The sequence below is a fragment of the Squalius cephalus genome (genome assembly GCF_949319135.1).
Source record: "Squalius cephalus genome assembly, chromosome: 13".
Taxonomy (NCBI): domain Eukaryota; kingdom Metazoa; phylum Chordata; class Actinopteri; order Cypriniformes; family Leuciscidae; genus Squalius; species Squalius cephalus.
The window spans coordinates 13,954,288-13,976,885 of record NC_137134.1 but is presented as its reverse complement, the minus strand read 5'-3'; the positions used below and the strand labels follow the sequence as shown (position 1 = coordinate 13,976,885).

Below are 22,598 nucleotides of genomic sequence, written 5' to 3'. Positions count from 1 at the left end.
AGCCACAATGCAAGGACAAAAGATGTATTTAGAAGAAGACTTATATTGACCATTTAAGATTTCGCTTACATCTCTCTTGTAAATATGTTTTGCTATTTTATTAAAAATGTTACAATTACAACAATAATTACAATTTCAACAATATTTCAAGTGTACTCTTTCTTTGTAAAAAAAAAAAAAAAGAAAAAAGATTATAGGCCTACATTTTATCATATATATTCATTAGTTTGAATATAGCCAACATTGGAACATCTAACATCTTAGTCTATGACTTTATTTTTGACAAAAATAGTATATATATATATATATATATATATATATATATAACGTTAGATATGAGCAGAAATTGCTAAACAAAAGCTTTTTTGATGTGGCGGTATATTCTACAGTAGCCTAAAAACTGTACCCTAGTCTAGTCAACAAAATGTTGTCTTTCATACTTCGCCTGACTGTAACGTTGTTTTTATTAAATATTAGGGCATATAAATGCTAATTTTCAGTTTAATACGTTGCTTATACAAATACATTTTATTTCAACATATTCCAGTCGATTTTTACTCATCTCAGTAGGCTATAGCAAAGCAGTTTATTATTTTACACACAGACACGCGATTCATATTTAGGCTAAACAGTCTTTACAAATATGTACCCTTCATTCATCTCACAGAAAGGCGAGTCATATTATAGAAATGCGATTAATCTTTTTGCGGTTTACATGGGCCTACACTAACGTTATTCCACAATGTTATTCCACACGTGAGAAAAGAAAACAGCCTACCTCACTCCTCAGCGGAATCTGCTCCTCATTTCAGGACATATTGCTCCTCATCAGCACTGTTCTGAGGAATCGTTTCTCCATAAGGTAGGCTATAATGTCTCACTCGCGAGGAGTCGCAACGCGCTGTGTTTACAGCTGATGTGAGCGTTTCACAGGTCTGAAATAGTTCTCAGAATTTGCGTTTGAATAGCACGCGCTCTCCGGGGCGTGGTCACATTACTGTGAATCATCTCGTAATGAGGTCAACTGGAGTCGCTCTCTTTTTATACAGATTACAGAAGCTGAGAATATTTGTTTTTTTATATAAATGACTTCATTTAAAAGATGCGATCTCAAGCTTTATGTCCGTGGGTCTGTTTGCCTGTTTGAATGAATTTTCGCGGAGTTATAGATCATTTTCGAACGCGTTTCAAATGGGAGTTTACTGACAGAGAGAAGGCAGAAATCGCATCATGTTAATTTTTCTTTATTTGTCAAAAAGCAAAACACTTTATTTTTATTGTGAGTATATATACAGAAAAAAAAATAGACACTGAACAGGATCGATTGATGTATTACACGAAAATGAAAGATCAAAATTAACAGAGCATTTAGTGTTTATTTTCATTGCTAAAAAAAAAAAAACGAGCAAAACGCGCGGGCGCGTTTTTGGTCCCCAGAGGGTTAAATATAGAGAATTGTTCTATAGTCTAATGCAGTTACATCAGGTTTTACTTTAAATTACAGAACAATTAAGAGTAATCACTTCAATTAAATTACAGTATTTAGATTACTTGGTAATTAATTACACCCAACACTGTATAACAGTAATTAAAATGTAAACTTATGCACTCAAGCAACTATTTTCTCCCTAGCTCGCCCTCTGTCCTTCGCTGCTGGAGCTGATATTTAAAAAATAATAATAATATGTGTTTGTACTCTCCATATGCTTGCAGAAGCTCATAATAATGACATAATAATGACTCATAATATCTGCGCTCCACTGATAATGGCTTTTTATAGTTGTGGTGCACGCGCTTAACTCAGAGTCAGTCAACTCAGAGTTGATTGAACTAACTCATTTTAGCTGTTCTGTAACCGAAAACTCAGAGTTTCCCATCTCAGAGTAAGTCAACTCAGAGTTCCAAGTTTTAACTCAGAGTTGGTTGAACCTCCTTTCTGAAACAGGCCCCACTACATCAAAAGCTAAGCTAAAATCTAACAATACTGCTCCTGCTAAGTTATTGTCATCAATCTGTGCTCTCTCAAATGCTGAAAATTAGAGAGCAAATTATTCTCCTTAAAGAATAATTGAATTTGCTCACAAACTATCATTTTCAATACTTTGCTAAGAACTGGTAGCAAACTTATTGGTCGACTATTATGACCATTAAAACCCAGTGCTGCATGAATAACTTTTGCATCTTTTCAAGCTAAAGGAAAAATCCCCTTTTCAATACTGATATTAAAGATGTGACAAACTGGTCAAACAACATTTCTTCTCTTTATTTATCAACTTTATTTATGAAAAAATCATTAAAATAATTTCAAATTTCATATGGTTTAAAAATAGTTAAAAATGACTCACCTGTATCAATAAAATAAGTAATTTGACTTGATTTCCTATCCATTATTTCATTGCTTGTACTCCACATTTTTGTACAATCATATTTACATTCACTTATTTTAATTTTGTAAAACATGTTTCTTTTTCCTATTAATTTTAGTTACTTGATTTCTTTATTTGCAATAGACATCCCAATCCTCCTTGTTCCCAGTTCTTTTTGCTGTACCCTTTGCCACATCTCTCTCAAACATAATGTTTTTCAACTCATTAACAATCACTGTACATTTTTTCATAGGTGCACATTTGTCCACCAAAAGGTATAATAATCTTTCAAATGCTGACAATGCATTATGGATGAACGTCCTTATAAACATCAATCCAACATAGTTACGTCTGTACAAAATGATTCTTGACTGAATCTCTTATATGATCTTTTATAAATTACTTTTGGTTTCTAAGTGTTTACATGCTTGCTAAATAAAACATAATATCTTTTTATGCATGTGCTTAAAGGCCTTAAACCACTTGAACCCTGATAAATGCTGCTTGTTTTCATTTTATATGCTTCCCCTGAGCTTTATCTTTCAGAAGTACAGCATATCTTATCACTTTTATGCCGATGATTCCCAATTTTATTTCCCAGTGAGAATAGACAAAAATTGCTCATCTGAGAAAGCCTTAAATTGTTTTAAAGATATCAAACATTGGCTGGCTAATAATTGTTTAAGTCTTGATCTTAGGTTCCTCCTTGTCCCGTTTACCTGGCCTTGCTGTCCAGTTAGGCCTGTTATCGTTGAATGTTCAAGGTCATACGAGGAACCTTGGAGTGATTTTTGACTCATCTCTACTTTTCAATAAGTAGATCAGTGCTGGTGTAAAGAGTAGTTTTACCATCTGAGATCAGTTGCTAAAATAAAAACTTTCCTTTCCCATACTGACTTGGAAATTGTGATCCACTCATTTATTTAATCTTAGACTATTGCAACTCATTGTATAGTAATCTGCCCCAAACTGCATTATCCTGTCTATAACTCGTCCAAAATGCTGCAGCCGGGCTGTTAACAGGATTAAGAAAAAGGGATCATATTTCCCCAGTTTTGGTATCTCTACACTGGCTCCCAGTGAAATTCGGGGTGGATTTAAAAATTTTGACTTTTGTTTACTTGGCCCTATTTGGTCTCGCACCCAGATATATTAGTGACCTTTTACGCCCTTAAGGCAACGTTTAGGGCAATCGGTTCGTAACTTTGCTTCAACTTTGCGATATAGTCACAAGGAGCGACCAAAATTTCTGACATGCCTGAAATTCATCTGATCTATGAGCTGTTACCTTTCAGGGATAAGACACAAAGTTTCCAAATCTCCAGCCAGAATGTAAATTGCCCTCTGGTACCCCTTTTCCACCAAGGCAGAGCTGGTGCTGGTTCGGAGCCAGAGCCTAGTTTCAAATCGGTTCTTTGTTTTTCCACCGCCAAAGCACCAGCTCCGAACCAGTAAAACTGTTTTCTTAAGTAGCACCAAATCATTGCAGGGTCTAGAACGGAGCCAAGAAAGAACCACTTGCGTCAGGGGCTGGGGGCGGGGTTACCGTGACCAACAAGACGAATAGAAACTTGTGACCGCCATTTTTAAATAGCAGCTAGTCGAGCTAATAGCAGCTCGATTATAATATCCGTCTATGTAAGTTACGGCGAGCTGCACGAACGCGTTGGATTCCGATGTATTTTTGCAAACCCATGAGCATCCATAGTATTGCAACGTCCGTTATTGTTGATGGCTTGTTCGAGATGCATCGGAGCGGCTAGGACCGATCGGAGCTGCGGGAGTGTTTGGAGAGCATACGACTCCTTGTGCTTTTAGATCGCTATCGCAGTGCTTTGATGTCATGCGGCGATCGATCTGCGAGAAGCCGATGCATCTCGAACAAGCCTGGCGTGTTTGTGTTTGGCGCTACCGCACTAGCGGTTGCTGGGCAACATGAGACGTATACAGTGACGTAAGATCTGGCTCTGTTGTGGCTCTCTAGCCGGTGGAAAGGCAAACCGGTTCTTAGTAAGCTCGTCAGTCGAACCAACTCTGAACCAGCTCTGGCTCTGGCTCTGAACCAGCACCCGGTTCTTGTTGGTGGAAAAGGGGTAATGGGAGAGCAGTTTGGTTTCTGCCAAAAGCAGGAACTGCTGCATCTGCCTGAATAGGGGGCGCTAACACAGCTCGCTCTGGTGATTGATGTAAGAGACTCTATTGTAAGTTGCTTTGGATAAAAGCGTCTTTTAAATGTGTACATGCAAATTAAGAATTTTATATGATATAATTAAACTGACCTGAAGGTTGAAAGTTTAATTCTGTATTTCCTTTGACCATTTTCTTTGCCATGCCATGTGCTTGCTATGGCTTCATTGCTTGCTTTAAAATGGATTTCTTCATTATTAATTCTTTCTCCACCATTGACGGAAATTTCCACTTTTTCAATGTTTTACGGTAGGGGACACTATTACGCATCTTCTGGAAGATTAGAAGATGTCAAAATTGCCTTATGTTACCAAAACTGGTAATCAAAACTGGATTATCAAAATATCAAATCTGCCTAATGTTACCAAATGAAAAGTCGACCCAGGACATAGGACTGTGCAAACTTTGAGGGTGTTGACTCAATCTACTCTATCAATCTATGTTTCGATCATCGTTCTGAATTAGATCTAGATGTAGTCTTTGACAAAAACGTGATTTTCTCAGCTGTTTGCTCGAATTGTTGCTTTTTTTAACTTAAACAGTTTTCATTATCATCAGATATAATTGTGTTAATATATGATACATATTCTAAATAAAATTATACCTTTTATTTGTTATTTACTGCAGCCTTGGCATCACAGACCATTGAAGTGGCAGCTCTAGGAAGACCTCTGTTTCCTGGTATGCTGTATGACTGCTGCGAGGATACCTTCATTCCAGGTGCTTTACAAAAACTTAAAATAATTTTTTTTTAAAAGTTTATTTTCCCCTCTTCATGAAATATTGTATCACTAATTACAAATCCTTGTGTAACAACACTTCAAACCCTGCATGTTTCTTCAACAGTAAATCACTTCCTCGTACATAAATCTAAAAGTAATCTGTCATTTCAGGTGTCACTCTGTGGGATAAGAAATCACTGAGAGAAGATTTGGACAGTCATCCACAGCCCAGGACAGATTTGAAGTTCAGTAGCTCCGACTCACTCTCTGATAAGTCCAGTCTCCTGGATGTGAGTGCTTCCCTGAAGGCCAGCTTCTTGGGAGGGCTGGTGGAGGTGGGAGGATCTGCCAAGTTCCTGCGTAATACCAAATCTTCAAACCAACAGTCCAGAGTTACAATGTATTACAGCGAAAGCACAAGATACGAACAGCTCTCTATGAGCCATCTGGGTCAGTTCACTTACCCTCAGGTCTTTGACCAGAAAACTGCAACTCATGTGGTCACAGGTGTACTATACGGAGCTCAGGCCTTCATGGTGTTTGATCGGACATTTTCAGAAGGGGAAGAAAAGCAGGAGATTGAGGGAGAACTGAATGTCATGGTCAAGAACATTCCTCAATTTTCCATTGAGGGACAAGGAGCTATAAACATGACAGATGGTCAAAAGAAAGTGGCTGAGAAGACTGCTTGCACATTTCATGGTGACGTCCGCCTTGATCAGAACCCCACCACTTACATGGAGGCCCTAGAGGTGTACAAGAAGCTCCCCACTATACTGAAGGAGAATCCACAGAATGCAGTTCCAATAAAAGTCTGGCTCTATCCTCTTTCTCTACTGGATACAAAAGCAGCTCAGTTGGAGAGAGAAATTAGTTCAAGTCTGGTTTTCAACACTGAAGATATAATCGAGGGGCTGGGAGAAGTTGAGAGGACATGCAACGACCTTTCTAGAAAACCAATTGTAAATGTTTTCAAAGACATCAAAGAGAGGCTCCGTTTATTTAAGGGCTCTCTTAACATTTACAAAACGATGTTCCTGAAAGCAGTGGCCAAGGTCTTGCCTGCTATACGAGGAGGAGAGATGGAGCAAAATTCATTGGAAAACATCCTGAAAATCCACTATAGCTCCCCGTTTAATGCTGACATACTTAACGAGTGGTTAGATCATCGAAAGGCTGAATTTAACCTCTTGAGTGCTCACACTGAGATACTGAAGGGAATCAAAACTGAAGACTCAAACCGACTCAACACCATCCTCTTTAATCCTAATATTGATGTTGTGGTGTGCTTGACCTTCACATCTCTGAGGTATGAAGACCCAGATCTCACAACTCTGAAGAACTTTCTGGAATCTGATGAGTTTAAAGGGCTAAATGTGGTAATGAAACCTCATTCTAGCACGTTAGCATCTATTAGAAAGTGGTTCAACCATCCTGATATCATCTCAAAAATGAGAAAGAACTTATCTCTTTTCAGAAGTTTTTCAGAGGCTAATAAAGATGAAAAGAGATTTCGATTCATTATTTCTGCCATCTCCGAACTCTCCAGTCCAGGCTCCTCTATCTATCTGTATGAAACAGGGAACCTGACAGACACACAGTTCCAGCCCGTGTCGAAGCCTCCCCCACCAGAAGTGGAGAAGGTCCTGGAGGACAGTGTATCCCTGAAATTGCAGAAGTCCCCAACTGGAGAAACTGTGCAGTACAGAGTGGAGTACCAGCAGGTGAAAGCAGATTCTGGCTCTGAGAAACAGTGGATTATCATAAACACAGCTGATGAAGTCTTTACTCTGACTGGATTGGAGTTTGGAAAGCAGTACTTAATCCGCTACAGGATAGTGGGTAAAGTGGGAGTCAGTGAAGCCAGCGACACTATTGGCCCCATACAGTCTTCAAGTAAGTGTCATCTTTAAAAAAAAAAATAAAAATAATTATATATACAGTGCTATGCATAAGTTTAGACAACCATGCTAAAGTTGACTAAAAAGAGGAATAAAAAATCATATTTTGCAAATTGAACTTAATGCCTTATTTTAAAAAATTAGGAAAAATCCAACCTTTAAGGAATTTTTTTATTTCGGTTAGCCTAAAAGCTAGTTTGATTTGCATTGCTCTCAATGCAAATCAAACTAGCTTTTAGGCTAACCGAAATAAAACCATGCCAATCTCTAGGTATGGTGAATGCTATGTGATGATGTGGGGCTATTTTAATTCCAAAGGCCAAGGGAACTTTATCAGGATGCATAGTATCCTAAAAATTTTTTTTTAAAAATACTTAAAAATAAAAATCTGCCTGCCTCTATGGGAATTTAACATAGTGGTGCCCAAACTTGGATTTTTCCTAATTTTTTTAAATAAGGCATTAAGTTCAATTTGCAAAATATGATTTTTTATTCCTCTTTTTAGTCAACTTTAGCATGGTTGTCTAAACTTATGCATAGCACTGTATATATATATATATAATTTGCTTCTTTCACACAGTCAATGTTTGTATTTACAACCATATTTCCTAACAGGTGTGGTAACATGTTGTAAAGTATTTCTCATTTGACTGTATATATATGAAAGTATTATTTCCTTCGTTCATGTTGTTACGAATAGTCCTTAAAGACAGAGTATATTATGTATTTGATGTCTAATGTAGGCTAGTGTACTTAATCATATTAAATTCATATGATACAAAGACACAATACCAATACAATACAAAGCCTTGAACAAGTAAAACATACATTTCTCTGTATGAAAACCAATAGGACATTTATAAATTTAGCTGACATAAAACAATAAACAATAACAATAATAAACAAAACACACAAAAATAATCAACTTAACACACAAAAACTGTTGGCTCTTAATCCCACTGTATGATGGCATTTCTGCAGAAAGACATCAGTCATCCCTAAAAACAGAGTGATTAAGATTAATATTAATAATATATTTAACAAATATATTCATATTATATTCGTTAATAATTATCATTATTAATTACTCATAATAAATGCAAAGCATACAGAAGTTCATTGTAAAGCAAGTAATTGAACTGAGTACTGACCACAGGAAAATAAAATCTATAGAATAAGGTATGACAGCAAATTCAACGATAAAATAAGGAAGAAAAACAGATTCAATATATTTTTAGCAGATAAAATCTTAATATACTGTATAAATTAGTTCACCACATGATGACGGCAATATTACAGACAAAAAAAAATCACCATATTCTCTGTTGTCTGTGTTAGGGATTCAGGCTGTAGGACTGCCGAATAACTAAAGAAACATTATCAGCAAGATGGTAGAAAACGTATAATTGAAATCAGTGCTACATGACTAGAGAAATGCCATGTTCTTTTAAAGGTGATCTAAGTAACTTTTTTTACCATAACTGAACAGCTTCGGAGTCATTGGAATGGTTATATTACTTATTTCGGGTTGAATGGTGGTCGTTTTGCATCCCCCTGGTGCCCGTGAGCGGAAAATCCGCACTTGCAACTTTGAGCCGGCGGGCCGGCGGCCGCCGCGTCAGGAAGTATCGCATGATATCAGGTCTCGCCATGTAAACAATTGCTTTACGGCCAAAAGAAATCTGCTAAAATGCTGTCATTATTGCGCTCCCTCACGCTGTTCGAACCCGAATGAAGAAGACGTTTTAAAGAATGCCCCATCTGCTTTGATGTCGTTGATCTACTAACCTCTGGTGTCTGAGAATCGCCAACGAGTTTTTACAACAGTGAGTTTTTACAACAGTGTTGACTACAACAGTCCGAAGCTGTGGGGGGAGCTCTAGAGAGAAACCTGCGAGCAAAAGGTGAGAATACAGCGAAGAAATCCCGAAACTACTGAGCCCCGCTTTAATACCTGCAGGATTGCACCTCCTTGAAAATTAAAATTAGGTTGAATAACATACTGTTCTTCCAGTTTCACCTCTGATATTATAAGTAAGTTACTCTAATGACATCTTCAACAATGTAATTAGATTAATGTAATAATGACTATCTTTAGAAAGTATTGGTCTACTTATTACTAATTACTAAATCCCATATCAACCTCAACCACTTGAACAATACAAGGAGAGACAAGAAACTGCACTATTAATGCATTCAAATAAACAATATACAATTGCATGAATTATTCTTGAATTGACGTAGAGGGACAGGCAGTGTGTAGAGGGACAGGCAGGTTAATGTGAGAATGAAACTCGAGTTTTAATGTGGAGACATGAAAAACGAGATGAATTATCCTGTATGCAGGAGGGAGTTTGAGGCGGACTGCCACCGGACTAAGAATCTGGGTGACAGTGAACGTGCTGATGAATTTGGGAGCGACTTCGGATTCCAGGCTGGGAAAAATAGGTGGCTGGTACCCTACGCTACACTCAAATGGAGATGGGCCCGTGGATGACACTGGTAATGAGTTATGTGTGTACTCAACCCACAAGAGTTTCTGGCTCCAGGAGGAAGGATTCTGAGAAACCAAACATCGCAATACTCTTTCTAAATCTTGTTTGGCACGCTTGGTCTGGCCGTTGCTCTACAGAAGAAAGACTGACACTCGCCCCCAGTAAACGACAAAACTCTCTCCAAAATGTAGAAATAAATTGGGGACCCCTGTCAGAAACCACATCCATCAGGAGGCAATGTAAACGAAAGACATGATTTATGACGGCAACTGCTGTCTCCTTGGCAGACGGTAATTTGGGCAAGGGAATGAAATGAGCCGCCTTCAAGAACCGGTCCACTACGGTCAAAACGACCGTATTGCCCTGGGAGGGCGGGAGGGCGGGAGGGCAGTGACAAAATCTAGCGCGATGTGGGACCAGGGTCTCGAAGGGACAGACAGCGGTTGGAGTAACCCATCCGGTGGGCAATTGGAAGTCTTACCACGAGCACAGATCGAACATGCCAAAACAAAACTTCGAACGTCGCGGGCCATGGAGGGCCACCAGAATCGTTGCTTGACCAAAAACTGGTGCAACTGACTCCTGGATGACACGCAACGTTGGAGCAATGGCCCCACCGAATAATGTCGGACCGTAATCCCTCCGGCACGAATAAACGACTCGGTGGACACTCGGGCGGAGGCGTTACCTCTTCTAAGGCCAAGCGGAACTTCGACTCGATCTCCCATATGAGTGTGGAAACAATAAGTCTCTCGGGAAGAATGCACTCGGGAGTGGAAGGGTGATCGGAACAGTCAAAAATACGAGATAAAGCATCGGGTTTGATGTTCTTAGAAGCCGGACGATATGAAAGGGAAAAATCAAAGCGACCGAAAAAAAAAAGCCCATCGAGCCTGCCTGGAGTTGAGTCATTTAGCAGATCTGATATATTCGAGGTTCTTATGATCGGTCCAGACGATAAAAGGTACCCCCGAACCCTAGCCAATGACGCCATTCCTTCAACGCTAGCTTGACTGCCAGTAACTCTCTGTTACCAATGTCATAATTACACTTAGCAGGTGATAAACAATGATAAAAAACTCGCAAGGGGGCATCTTATCATCCGTGGGTGAACGCTGGGAGAGAACTGCTCCTACCCCCACCTCTGATGCGTCGACCTCCACCACAAACTGACGTAAAGGATCAGGGACGATAAGAATGGGAGCTGAAACGAAGCGGCTCTTAAGGGTTGGTAAATGCAGCTTCAGCTGCACCAGACCACCTGAACGTCACTTTGGTGGAGATCAAGGCAGTCAGAGGAGCAGCAAGTTGGCTGAAACTGCGAATGAAACGCCAGTAAAAATTGGCGAACCCCAGAATCCTCTGTAGGGCCTTACGGGAATCTGGAGTTGGCCAATCCACCACAGCCTTAACCTTGTCGGGATCCATGCGGACCCCCTCGGAGGAGATGATATAACGCAGAAATGGAACCTACTGTGCATGGAATGAGCATTTCTCCGCCTTGACAAAAAGCCCATTCTCTAACAGCCTCCGGAGCACTCACCTGACGTGCTGAACGTGTTCCTGGAGAGAAGAAGGAAATATCAATATGTCATCCAGGTAGACATATATGAACTGATCGTACCATATCATAGTACAGATTAGTGCTGGACCTGAATATTCGAATAATCCAATATTCGTTCAGTGGGTTGGTATTCGATTTGAAAATTTGACATTCGAATATTCAGGGTTTTTTTTTTTTTTTTTTTTTCACACATGGGATCCCCCGTGAAACGGTTCTCATTCGCGATTGAATAAGGCCGGCGACACACTGGCTGTGTAGCGAGAGTGTCTCAGCTGCGTGGCGTGTCCGTTTTTTTTTCGGCTCCCATGTTAACAGGTTGGAGTTTGCACACTGCCTGCGTGAGACACGCGTCTCAGGCGCGGCTCGAGCCACGCGGAAAACGCGTGCATGCTAGAAACAGAACCGACTAAGTGTTCCAGCAACAGGAGTGTTCTCTGGCTAGAGCGCAGAACAGCGGAGTGTGTATGGACCGAAGTGCATGCCTGAGCTTTGGGTTAAGCTGCGTTGCTTTGACATTGTGGAAAATAGAATAATAGAAACAAAATGTATTAGCCTTTTTACCCGTTATTATCAATCTAAATTAATCTGGCTTTTAATTTAACTTAATTTCGTTTTTCTTTATTTAAATTTAGTTTTTCTTTATTTAAATTTTGTTTTTTCTTTATTTAATTTTGTTTTTCTTTATTTAAATTTCGTTTTTCTTTATTTAAATCTACCCTTTACTGTGTCAGTAATCAGAAAAATATTAGACTACCTTAAAAGTATTGCTTAATTTAACAGACCTGTGTGTGTGCATTTTATATCATTAGTGCAGTGTCCGTTCTCGGAGCATATAAGCCCCTGCCCACGTGAGGTGCGCCGCTTCCCTCTCGCTGTTCTGTAGTTTACTAAAACTTTATTAATTCTGAACATGTCGCGTCTCGCGTGTCCATCTATATTGCACCAAATGCGACACTGCACTCACTCCCTTGTGAAGTCGATTGGATGAACGGTTCTCGAAATAATCAAAATGCAAACGGACAGACAGACACATAGATCCTGCCTTTATTAGAGAGAAGAATATGTTCAGCCCCCTCTCTCCGAAGCTTCGAATATTCGATGTTCATTACTACCGAAGCTTCGAAGCTCAAAAAATGGTATTCGGACCAGCCCTAGTCCAGATACTCCGAAGGCACGTTAGACAAATCCATGTGTTCATCCTGAAACACAGAACAAGACACAGAAGAACACGCAGACAACAAACAGGTGGCATGACAAAATTCATATGCCAGTTTATATAAGGGTTATGGAGCACCAGCCAGGGGTGTCCCAGAACCACAGGAGCAGAAGGAGAGTCAATCAAAAGAAAGTCAATATCCTCAGAATGATTGCCTGAGGTGACGAGTCTTAAGGAGGCAGTGGAATGTGTGACTGAGGGTAATAGTTGACCATTAAGTGCAACTACTGAGATGGGTTGATAGAGTGTCATCACCGGTATCATGAGCTTATGAGCCAGATTAATGTCTAAAAAATTACCCTCCGCTCCCAAGTCAACAAGAGCCTCACAATCAAAACTCTGAGAAGGTAATTTCAAACTGATAAGAAGATGAGTATCTGAAAAAGAGTAGTCAAGTGTAGTTCCACCCGTCAGTAACCTCTTACCTACTGGCAGGCGCTGGCTTTTACTGGACACTGCAGAGCGATGTGACCGGCGGCTCCACAATACAGACATAGTCCCCTCTCTCTTCTTCTCTGCTTCTCCTGTTGCGATAGATGGGACCTGCCCATTTGCATGGGTTCAGGATCTGGAAAAGACATAATTTCACCAGGAGAAAAAGATACCTTACTCTGTGCACTGGCAGACCACTCTTGCTGTGTCCGTGGACCCTGTCGCCGTAGTCTCGTATCCACCTGAATAGCCAGATCTATAAGTTTATCCACCCCCGCGGGTAAATCCAAAGAGTAAATTTCATCCTTTATGGTCCATATAAAAACATGTCCCATTGAGCCTCTGAATTCCAGCCACACTCCACAGCAAATGTGCGAAATTCAATCGAATAGTCCGTTACAGTACGATCTCCCTGACGCAGCTCCGCGAGAAGTCGCGCCGCGTCTCTACCGGAAGCAGCGCGATAAAAGACCTTTCTGAGCTCCCGGGAGAATGTCTCAAATAAAGCACAGCACGGAAGTCTCTGTTCCCACACAGTAGTTCCCCAACTGGCCGCTCGACCCGAGAGCAGGGTTATAACAAAGGCCGCCTTAGACTACTCCGTAGGAAATGACGAAGGTTGAAGAGAGATGTACAGAGAACATTTGACTAAAAACGCGCGACATAACTGGGGCTCACCGGAGTAGAACGCTGGAGGTGGAAGACGGGGCTCAGTGGCACGAATGGTCTGAGCGGCAAAAGCTGGTGGGATGGCCGTGACTTGTTGTTGAACAGAAGCAGTCTCAGTCCTTAGTTGCTGCAGCTGGGTTGTTAGTTCGGAAACTTGGGTCACCAGCGCCTGGACAGCGCAACCCGTGGCTATCGTCTGTTCCTCCTGTTGCATGCGAATATCGCTCTTTGACAGGATTGCGCTCAATTCGGACGCACTTGCTGGATCCATTGTGGTCGGTTCGTTCTGTCACAATAACGAGTTCCAAGATCCAAGTGCAAGTAGCAAACAGTTTATTAGACAGAGAAAATACTCAGGTCAGACAAGATGCAGGAGACTGATGAAACTCGACAGACGATACCACAAAGTGGATGCTCAGGGTGCAATACAGGAAACTCTTAATGTGGAATCACAGACTCAGGGTGCAATCCAGGATGCTGGTCGATGTAAAACCCCAAACCGGTAATACAGCGCAACACGGGACTCAGAGGAGAAAGCGGGGATCAAACACAGCAAACAACTCTGACGAGGTAACTGGCAATGAGAACAAGACACCCAGCATAACTCACTCCAGCTAGATATAGGCAGTAAACTAGCTGCAGCTGAAGTGACTGATTGGAGTGATGAGCTGGTCACTAGGCAACAAACAAGCACCACACACATAGACCCAACACCTACAAAAACACCAACAGATACACAAAATGAACACAAGGATTTATGAACCGTGACAATATCTTTTAAAGGAACACTCCACCGTTTTTTGAAATAGGGCTTATTCACCTTCTTTCCTACATTTAGATAGGTGGACAAATGCATGTTTGACAGGGTCGGCACTAGCTTAGCTTAGCACAATGAATGGAATCCTTTGTTGCCAGCTAGCATGGCCTGAGTAAAAGTGATCTAAAAAAAAAACACCTAATTACTTCTTGTGGCCTGCGTATTCACAACGAGTACAAATAGCGATGCAGATTAACACTAGGTGATTTCCTAGGCAGATATTGACTTGGGACTGTATTAGGGGGAAGCACAGTCGAAGCACTGCTGCTTAGGCGAAGCACTGCTACTTGGGCGCAGAGATATCACGCAACACATGATATCACGCAACATATGTGGTATAATATGTGAATGTGAATACAGGTATAATATGGTTCGATCTATACATGCATGAAGTGGGAGAGAGGCCGCACTATGCTTAAATATATATTTTTTTTTATTTGCACAGACGCGTTTCGGCGCGTGCCTTCTTCAGTGTGCACACTGAAGAAGGCACGTGCCGAAATGCATCTGTGCAAACAAAAATAAAAATATAAATATATTTAAGCATAGTGCGGCCTCTCTCCCACTTCATGTATTATAATTATCTAGGCCAGCACTCTTAAAATTGACAAGTGTACACATTGAGTGAAGCCTGTTCCTATCCACATTTACTTTTCGATCTATACATGCGTCATGTTTAAAATAATCACTTACTCTGTGGACAGTTGTCCATTTGGTCCATTCGGCGTGGGGCTTTTTTTCCAGTTCACTTTATCACACCGGGGAAAAAAATAGAGTAAAAGTTACTGCAGGATGGAACGCCGTGAAATACTCGGTATCTGTGACACAACTGCCGGCACGCTCATCTTGATCTGACGCGTTGAGCCTGGTCATCGATGGCAGTAACTTGTCCCACTCTCTACAGCACAGACACTATTTCAGTCGGGATAGATTGGCATATTCCCCCAGATTCACACCTCAGGCTGTTGAGCGATCGCAATCTCCTCCTCCTGTCGTTCTATTTCCAAAGCACGCAGCTCATCTTCTGAAAACTCAGGTATGGTTCTGGCTCTGGCTCTTGACTGTCTGAGAAGTCACCCTCTTCGTCTCTCACAAAATTAGCCATGTTCATTGCCATTCTTGTACTGTAGGAAAAATAGCCAGCTACTATTCATGTGTTCATACATCAGATTTTACTTTAAATTACAGAAGAATTAAGAGCAATCCCTTTAATTAAATTACAGTATTTAGATTATTTGGTAATTAATTACACCAATCACTGTATAACAGTAATGAAAATGTCAATTTACGCATTGACTCGAGCAACTATTTTCTCCTTAGCTAACTCTCTGTCCTTCGCTGCTGCAGCCGATATTTAAAAAATAATAATAATATGAAATAATACGAAACACGTAGGCATGTGTTTATTTTTATGAGACTAGCCATGGATTAATAAAGGCTTTTTAATCTTCATCCTCCTGAGTGCCTCAGACCTTTATCTTTTAAATAATAATATGTGTTCATACTCTCCATATGCTTGCAGAAGCTCATCAAGTTCTGCTGGTGAGAAATATGCAGACCTCTTTTTGTCTTGCGCTGTTGCCATGGTGACTCATAATATCTGCGCTCCATTGATAATGGCTTTTTATAGTTGTGGTGCACGCGCTTAACTCAGAGTCAGTCAACTCAGAGTTGATTGAACTAACTAATTTCAGCTGTTCTGAAACTGAAAACTCGAGTTTCCCATCTGTTCAAGTTTTAACTCAGAGTTGGTTGAACCTCCTTTCTGAAACAGGCCCCTGATGTAGCTTTAACAGCATCAATAGTGTAATACTTAGTTTATAATCAGATTGTAGTAGTGTTGTATGTCTCGAGACCGGTCTTGGTCTTGTCACGGCCTCGTCGGTCTTTAGTCTTGGTCTTGTCTTGGTCTCGGATCTCTCGGTCTTGTCTAGGTCTCGCTGTCTCAGACCGACATAGTGGTCGGGGGATTTAGCCTACAATATCCACGACGATACACAACGTTCCATAATGCAACATCATTATTTGTTATTATTATATGTTTAAACATATGAGCCCACGCCGGTGCCCCCGCGTGACTCACATGATGCTCTCTTATATGCTCACGCTAACAGAAAGCTCACATCATTCCCCCCTGTGGCTCAGTGGCGAACTCTAAGGCTTGTGCGCCAGAGACCCGTGTTCGAATCTCGGCTCTGACCTGACGACAGTTAAAATTTATGCTGCTCTACTCTGAGCTCGCGGCCAGCTTTCTTATGTACAGAAAGCTAACCGCCCCTTGCGCCGCGCCCTCCTGTTCAAATGGCGGGGCTCAAGTGTTATGCGTTTTTAAACACATGAGCCCACGCCGATTTGATGTACAGGTTTTGATGTATTAATATTTAGTATTTGTATTTTGCATTTGTTTAGATGAATTTGTATATTTGATCTGTGTGTGTGTTGTTTGATTACAGTATTATATTTAAGATGGTGTTTGACTAAATAAATGGTCTTTAAAATATCATCTGCATATCTCCGTTGTGTTGACTAAACATTAGGCCTAATCCAAGTTTATACTTATGCATCTTTAATTTGATGTTACGATTTCATCTACACATTAAGTTTAATTCCAATTAGTTACATATTTCTCATTCTTTAGACAGTTGGAGGAGCAAGATGGTGTTGGAGGTGTTTGATGTTTTGTCAGATGAACCAGTCAGTACCAGTCATGTCAGTCCTCAACATTACACAAAAGTTAAGGGAGTCTCAATCCTCTAATAGTGCAGTAACAGCTGTCATGCAATATCACCCAGTCTGCAAAAACATTTATAGTGAGCTCCAAGGTTATAATCGTTAACGAAAACGAACGAAAAAACGAAAACTAAGTGGTAAAAAACATTATCGTTAACTGAAATAAAAATAAAAACGAGGAATTAGAAAAAAACGATAACTAACTAAAACTGTAATGTGTGTTTGGCAAAACTAACTAAATTAAAATAAAATTATAGAGTAAATATCCTTAGTTTTCGTCTTTTTCAAGGTCTTTCCTTTTTTAACGCTATTAAAACACGCAGCTGCATTTCCTTTCCCTGCTCTCCCTCCGTCTCTCTGTCACTCATGCGTCTCTTACATGCGCGCGCACGCGCACACACACACACACACAGCCCCTCCCCTCCGTTCACACCGCGTCTCCATGAGAACGAGTGTTCGTTCGATGTTGAAAGCAAGTTTGCGAAAGGTTGGTATCTCTATCTCGTGAACACCTTTACACAATCACACATTAAAAAGTGATACAAAAATATTTTAAATTCTTAATATAATTTTGTCAGTGTGTTAATGTTGACCCGAGAAGCGATTGCGCCTTCTTTAGAAAGTTAACTAGTCGCAAGTTTGAGGTAAAATGCACTTTTTGGTTGTGGTTGTCGATGTCAAAACACTATATAAGCTGTGATTCAAATATTAAATAATGTTATGTCATTTTTTTTTACTTTTACACAATGTTTGCTGCTTCAATCCAGATGAGTAGGCTATGACTGTATAGGGTAAATTTATACAACTGTGGTATTTGTTCAGGGTGTGAATTCTGCATAGAAGATGTGTAGATTTTTGGTACAGCGTGTGGATTTTGTTAGAGGTAAAGAAATTTCAATGGGGTGTGAATTTTTTTCTAAAATTGTATGATGTTTTTGTTGAGATATTATTACACAATACTTTTTCTGACCTTTTTGAATCTTGCCCCTGACAAATAACCCAAATTACAAAAAAAGACTAAAACTAACACTAACACTAATAAAAACTAAACTAAAACTAAGCATTTTCAAAAAATAAAAAATAAACTAAGCAAACCCACTTTAAAAACTAATTAAAACTAAACTGAATTTGAAAACAAAAAGTCAAAACGAAATAAAAATAAAAACTAATGAAAAATGCAAAACTATAATAACCCTGGTGAGCTCACAGTCACACAAATGACATGGTCTGTCTGTATTGTTAGTAATAAGTAATACCGTCTAATATGTATTGAATGTAAACTGCGGCTGAACCCTAGTATGCTGCTGTTCTTGAATTAATACAAGTTATTGCGTAGCTACTAAAAAAAAAGTAGCTTTTTTTTCCTCCGGTCTCGACTTGGTCTCGGTCTTGGTCTTGACTTGGTCTTGGTCTTGACTTGGTCTGTCTTGGTCTTGGTCTTGGTCTTGTCTTGGTCTCGATACCCTCTAGTCTTGGTAGTGTCTTGGTCTCGGTTTAGTCGGTCTTGACTACAAGTCTAGATTGTAGTCACTTAATCAGGCCTAGCATTAATTTAGTTATTCAAACGCAAGACAACATAAAAAGACGTGCTCCTCCACAGCAGAATTTAATTCAACCATCAGTTTTCACACTTTCATGTGAAAATAATCATCTACACACTGTAAACTAAAGATTTATTGTAAACTTTAGATTCATTGAACAAAATGTGAAGGAGTGAGTCACGGCGGCGAACACACACTATGCAGTGAAAAGGATATAACGCTGGATAGCGTAGCAGGAACGGCGGCTGAAGGTGGCGCGGCCAGCGACTCCAGATGCCAGGCTCATCCCGCTGAAAGGCTTTCTCAACGGCGTGGCTTCTTCTCTCAGGATCCAGTGATGCGTTAGCTCCGCTGAAGAGATGATAAATCAGTGAGCTAGTGTCACGGTGTCAGGTTGTGTTCTCCAGGTGTCCACTAGATGTCCTCCTTCCTCACGGTGTCTGTCACATTTTTGAACTACATTCCCCACGATCCTTGTCTCATCATTGCACTCAGCTGTCCCTTGTCATTAATCATTGCACTCAGCCATTTCCCCATTAGCATTGTCATTTCCCTGTGTATTTAACCCTGTCTGTTTTAGTATGTCACGGAGTCCTTGTAACATATCACACCACTTCTGACGTTCGTTTCTGCCTGGTTCCTGTTTTGTTCTTGGATTGCCTTTATGGATTTTGACCTTTTGCCTGGACTGGTTTTGTGAGTACGGATTACCCCAATAAATACTGCAAATTGGATCTCTCTTGTTTCCTGTGTGTGTGTGGATCGTGACAGAAGGACTCCGTCCCCACAAAGATCCAGAGGTATGTTTTCAAACTTCTCTTCCCCAGCCACCGAGCGGGAGAGGAGAGATTTGTTTAAGGGAACCCGTCTAGTCATTTTTCGTGGGACCCGTGGAGGCCGCAGGGGAGGAGGTGGTGGATATGGACCCCAACACCACTCGCCGCTTCGGTCTTTTTTCAGCCCCGAGCCCGAACTATCCAGCGGTTCCAGATCTGAGCCAGGGTTTAGCCCAGTGGTCCCGAAACGGAGGAGGAGAGGGAAGACTTCCTCCATGCCAGTTCCGGTGGTCCCGAGTCCGGTGGTCCCAGTTCCAGTGGTTCCGAGTCCGGTGGTCCCAGTTCCGGTGGTCCCAGTTCCAGTGGTTCCCAGTTCCAGTGGTTCCCAGTTCCGGTGGTCCCAGTTCCGGTGGTCACGAGTTCGGTGGTCCGGAGGCGGAGGAGGAGGAAGACCTCCAACCTCCCCAAAGAACCGGAGGCCGTACCCGTGCAGCCCGCTGTCATCCCAGAGGTCATGCCCGTGCAGCCCGCTGTCATCCCAGAGGTCATGCCCGTGCAGCCAGCTGTCATCCCAGAGGCCGTCCTCGTGCAGCACGCTCAGAGCCGGCCCTAGACCTTTGGGGGCCCTATGCAAAATTTGGTTGGAGGCCCCTTTGATCATTTTAAGACCTAAAGAAAAGCAATGCCTACCTAATAACTATACGGTACATATTATTATTATTATATCTACTATGTTTGATGTCTAAAAGAAAAAAAATGATGATACCACTGACTGAGCTGAGTGGCAGTGCAAGACTGAACACACTGAGGAACTTGCTGAATAAAAAGACTGATAAAGTGATTTTCACTGACCAAATATAATTAATTCGACAACAGAGTTTAAGAGTCACAAACTACAGCATATATATATATATATATATATATATATATATATATATATATATATATATATATATATATATATAATTTATATTAAATAGAGCAAATAGAATAACATTTAAATAAAATATTATATAATATAATAAATAGAACATTCAAATGTTTGAATTTTTCAAATAAACAAAACAATAACATCTAAAACACCACAAACAAGATCAATAGTAACAATAATAATAATAATAAAAACAATAATAAGAATAAGGTAACATTTCAATAGAACTATTCAAATCCAAACTTATTTAGTACTTATGTATTTGTGTGCGTCTCCTTGGGAAAAAGTAAGTCTATTTCTAGGTTAAAATAAAACACAGAACTTACCAACATTGTTAGCTTCTTGAGTGACATGACTGTGTTGTGAACTAGGAATATATGTGGTTGATGGAGCTGCAATGACATAAAGAAAATAATTATATATAAAGGTAGAATTAATTTTTAAAATGCAGAAGGTTATCATTTTACAACCCCTTTATACTCACCAACAGCTGGTGCTTTGTTTACTGGTAGCATGTAACTTAACGTTACTTTAAAAGTGCTCCTGGACATAAGGAATAAATGAATGTTAACGTTAGCCCTTTAGTGTAGAAGCCAAACTGGGTTTATATTGCTGTTAAATGCTTTAACATCACATCGAATGATATAGGCATGATACTAAACCAATTTCATGCAGCAGCATGTTATTAGCATGTAAACACTGTAGCATAATGAAAGTTAATACAAGCATGATTTTGGCTAATGTTAATATGAAGCAATTCCTAACGACTTTTGTTAGTGCAGATAGGTTAACGTTATCCATACAGGTATCGGAAAATTAGGCTTACATACCTTTATCTTCTTGTTTCTTCTCGTCTTCCAGTCTCTTCTTTTGACGTTTTTCATGGCCAGAAAGATGTTTTCTTTTCTTTTCAGACATCGTCGATGTCGGAGTCACTGACTGACTGACCGACCAAGTGACAACAAGTGACATCATAGGGTCAAGACTCGCGGTCGCGGGAAAATTGCCAATCGCCATAATAAATAAATAAATAACTACTATGCTTATGATGCCAGATAAAGAGCGCTGTGGGCCCAAAATTTTTATTTATTTATTTTATGTTACTTTTGATGTGTGATTTTTTTTTTTTTTTTTTTTCACCCACTAGCTAGCAGTGACTCTAGGGGGCCCTCTGCTGGTCACGGGGCCCTTTGCAATTGCAAAGGTCGCTTAGTGGCTGGGCCGGCTCTGAGCACGCTGTAGTCCCGGAGGCTGTGCCCGAGCAGCCCGCTATTGCCATAGCGGCGGAAAGCTTGTTGGATTATTTTGATACGCTATTTAAGATCCTAGAAAGTACCAAGACTGTCCACGGCACGTCTGCCGAGCCTGTGTCTTCGGACAAGAGGGCTGCCACCGAGCCTGTTCACGTCACGTCTGCCGAGCCGGTGTCTTCGGACAAGATGGTCGCCGCCGAGCCTGTGTTTCAGGACAAGATGATAGCCGCCGAGCCTGTGTCTCAGGACAAGATGGCCGTCATCGAGCCTGTGTCTTTGGACAAGATGGCCGCCGCCGAGCCTGTGTCTCCGGACAAGATGGCCGCCACCGAGCCTGTGTCTCCGGACAAGATGGCGCCGCCGAGCCGTGTCTCCGGACAAGATGGCCGCCGCCGAGCCGGTGGTGTCTGTTCCTGAGCCTGAGCCGGTGGTGTCTGTTCCTGAGCCTGAGCCGGTGGTGTCTGTTCCTGAGCCGGAGCTGGTGGTGTCTGTTCCTGAGCCTGAGCCGGTGGTGTCTGTTCCTGAGCCTGAGCCGGTGGTGTCTGTTCCTGAGCCTGAGCCGGTGGTGTCTGTTCCTGAGCCTGAGCCGGTGGTGTCTGTTCCTGAGCCGGAGCCGGTGGTGTCTGTTCCTGAGCCTGAGCCGGTGGTGTCTGTTCCAGTTCCTGAGCCGGTGGTGTCTGTTCCAGTTCCTGAGCCGGTGGTGTCTGTTCCAGTTCCTGAGCCGGTGGTGTCTGTTCCAGTTCCTGAGCCGGTGGTGTCTGTTCCAGTTCCTGAGCCGGAGCCGGTGGTGTTTGTTCCAGTTCCTGAGCCGGAGCCGGTGGTGTCTGTTCCAGTTCCTGAGCCGGTGGTGTCTGTTCCAGTTCCTGAGCCGGTGGTGTCTGTTCCAGTTCCTGAGCCGGAGCTGGTGGTGTCTGTTCCAGTTCCTGAGCCGGAGTCGGTGGTGTCTGTTCCTGAGCCGGTGGTGTCTGTTCCAGTTCCTGAGCCGGTGGTGTCTGTTC

At 41.3% G+C, this 22,598-nt stretch overlaps 2 protein-coding genes and 1 long non-coding RNA gene across 4 annotated transcripts in view; 2 read left to right on the top strand and 1 right to left on the bottom strand.

The window, feature by feature from the left end:
• LOC307170500 (uncharacterized protein) overlaps window positions 1–22,598 on the top strand; it is a gene marked incomplete at its 3' end in the record, with an annotated part of 41,243 nt that overhangs the window by 7,769 nt on the left and 10,876 nt on the right. The gene's annotated exons all lie outside the window — the stretch shown is intronic.
• Window positions 5,187–7,188, top strand: LOC307170501 (neoverrucotoxin subunit beta-like; the record flags this gene model as incomplete). Its single annotated transcript, XM_079891622.1, has 2 exons — window positions 5,187–5,273; window positions 5,447–7,188. Exons 1-2 carry the CDS (start codon window positions 5,237–5,239, stop codon window positions 7,186–7,188), a joined length of 1,779 nt encoding a protein of 592 aa, XP_079747748.1. The 5' UTR covers window positions 5,187–5,236.
• Window positions 20,617–21,404, bottom strand: LOC307169174. Of its 2 annotated transcripts, XR_013823061.1 has the most exons (4): window positions 21,284–21,305; window positions 21,178–21,253; window positions 20,832–20,890; window positions 20,617–20,739 (listed from the first exon to the last, which is right to left on the bottom strand). It is a non-coding gene; the product is annotated as an uncharacterized lncRNA (long non-coding RNA). The 2 variants fall into 2 exon arrangements; XR_013823060.1 differs by having other exon boundaries at window positions 21,178–21,404.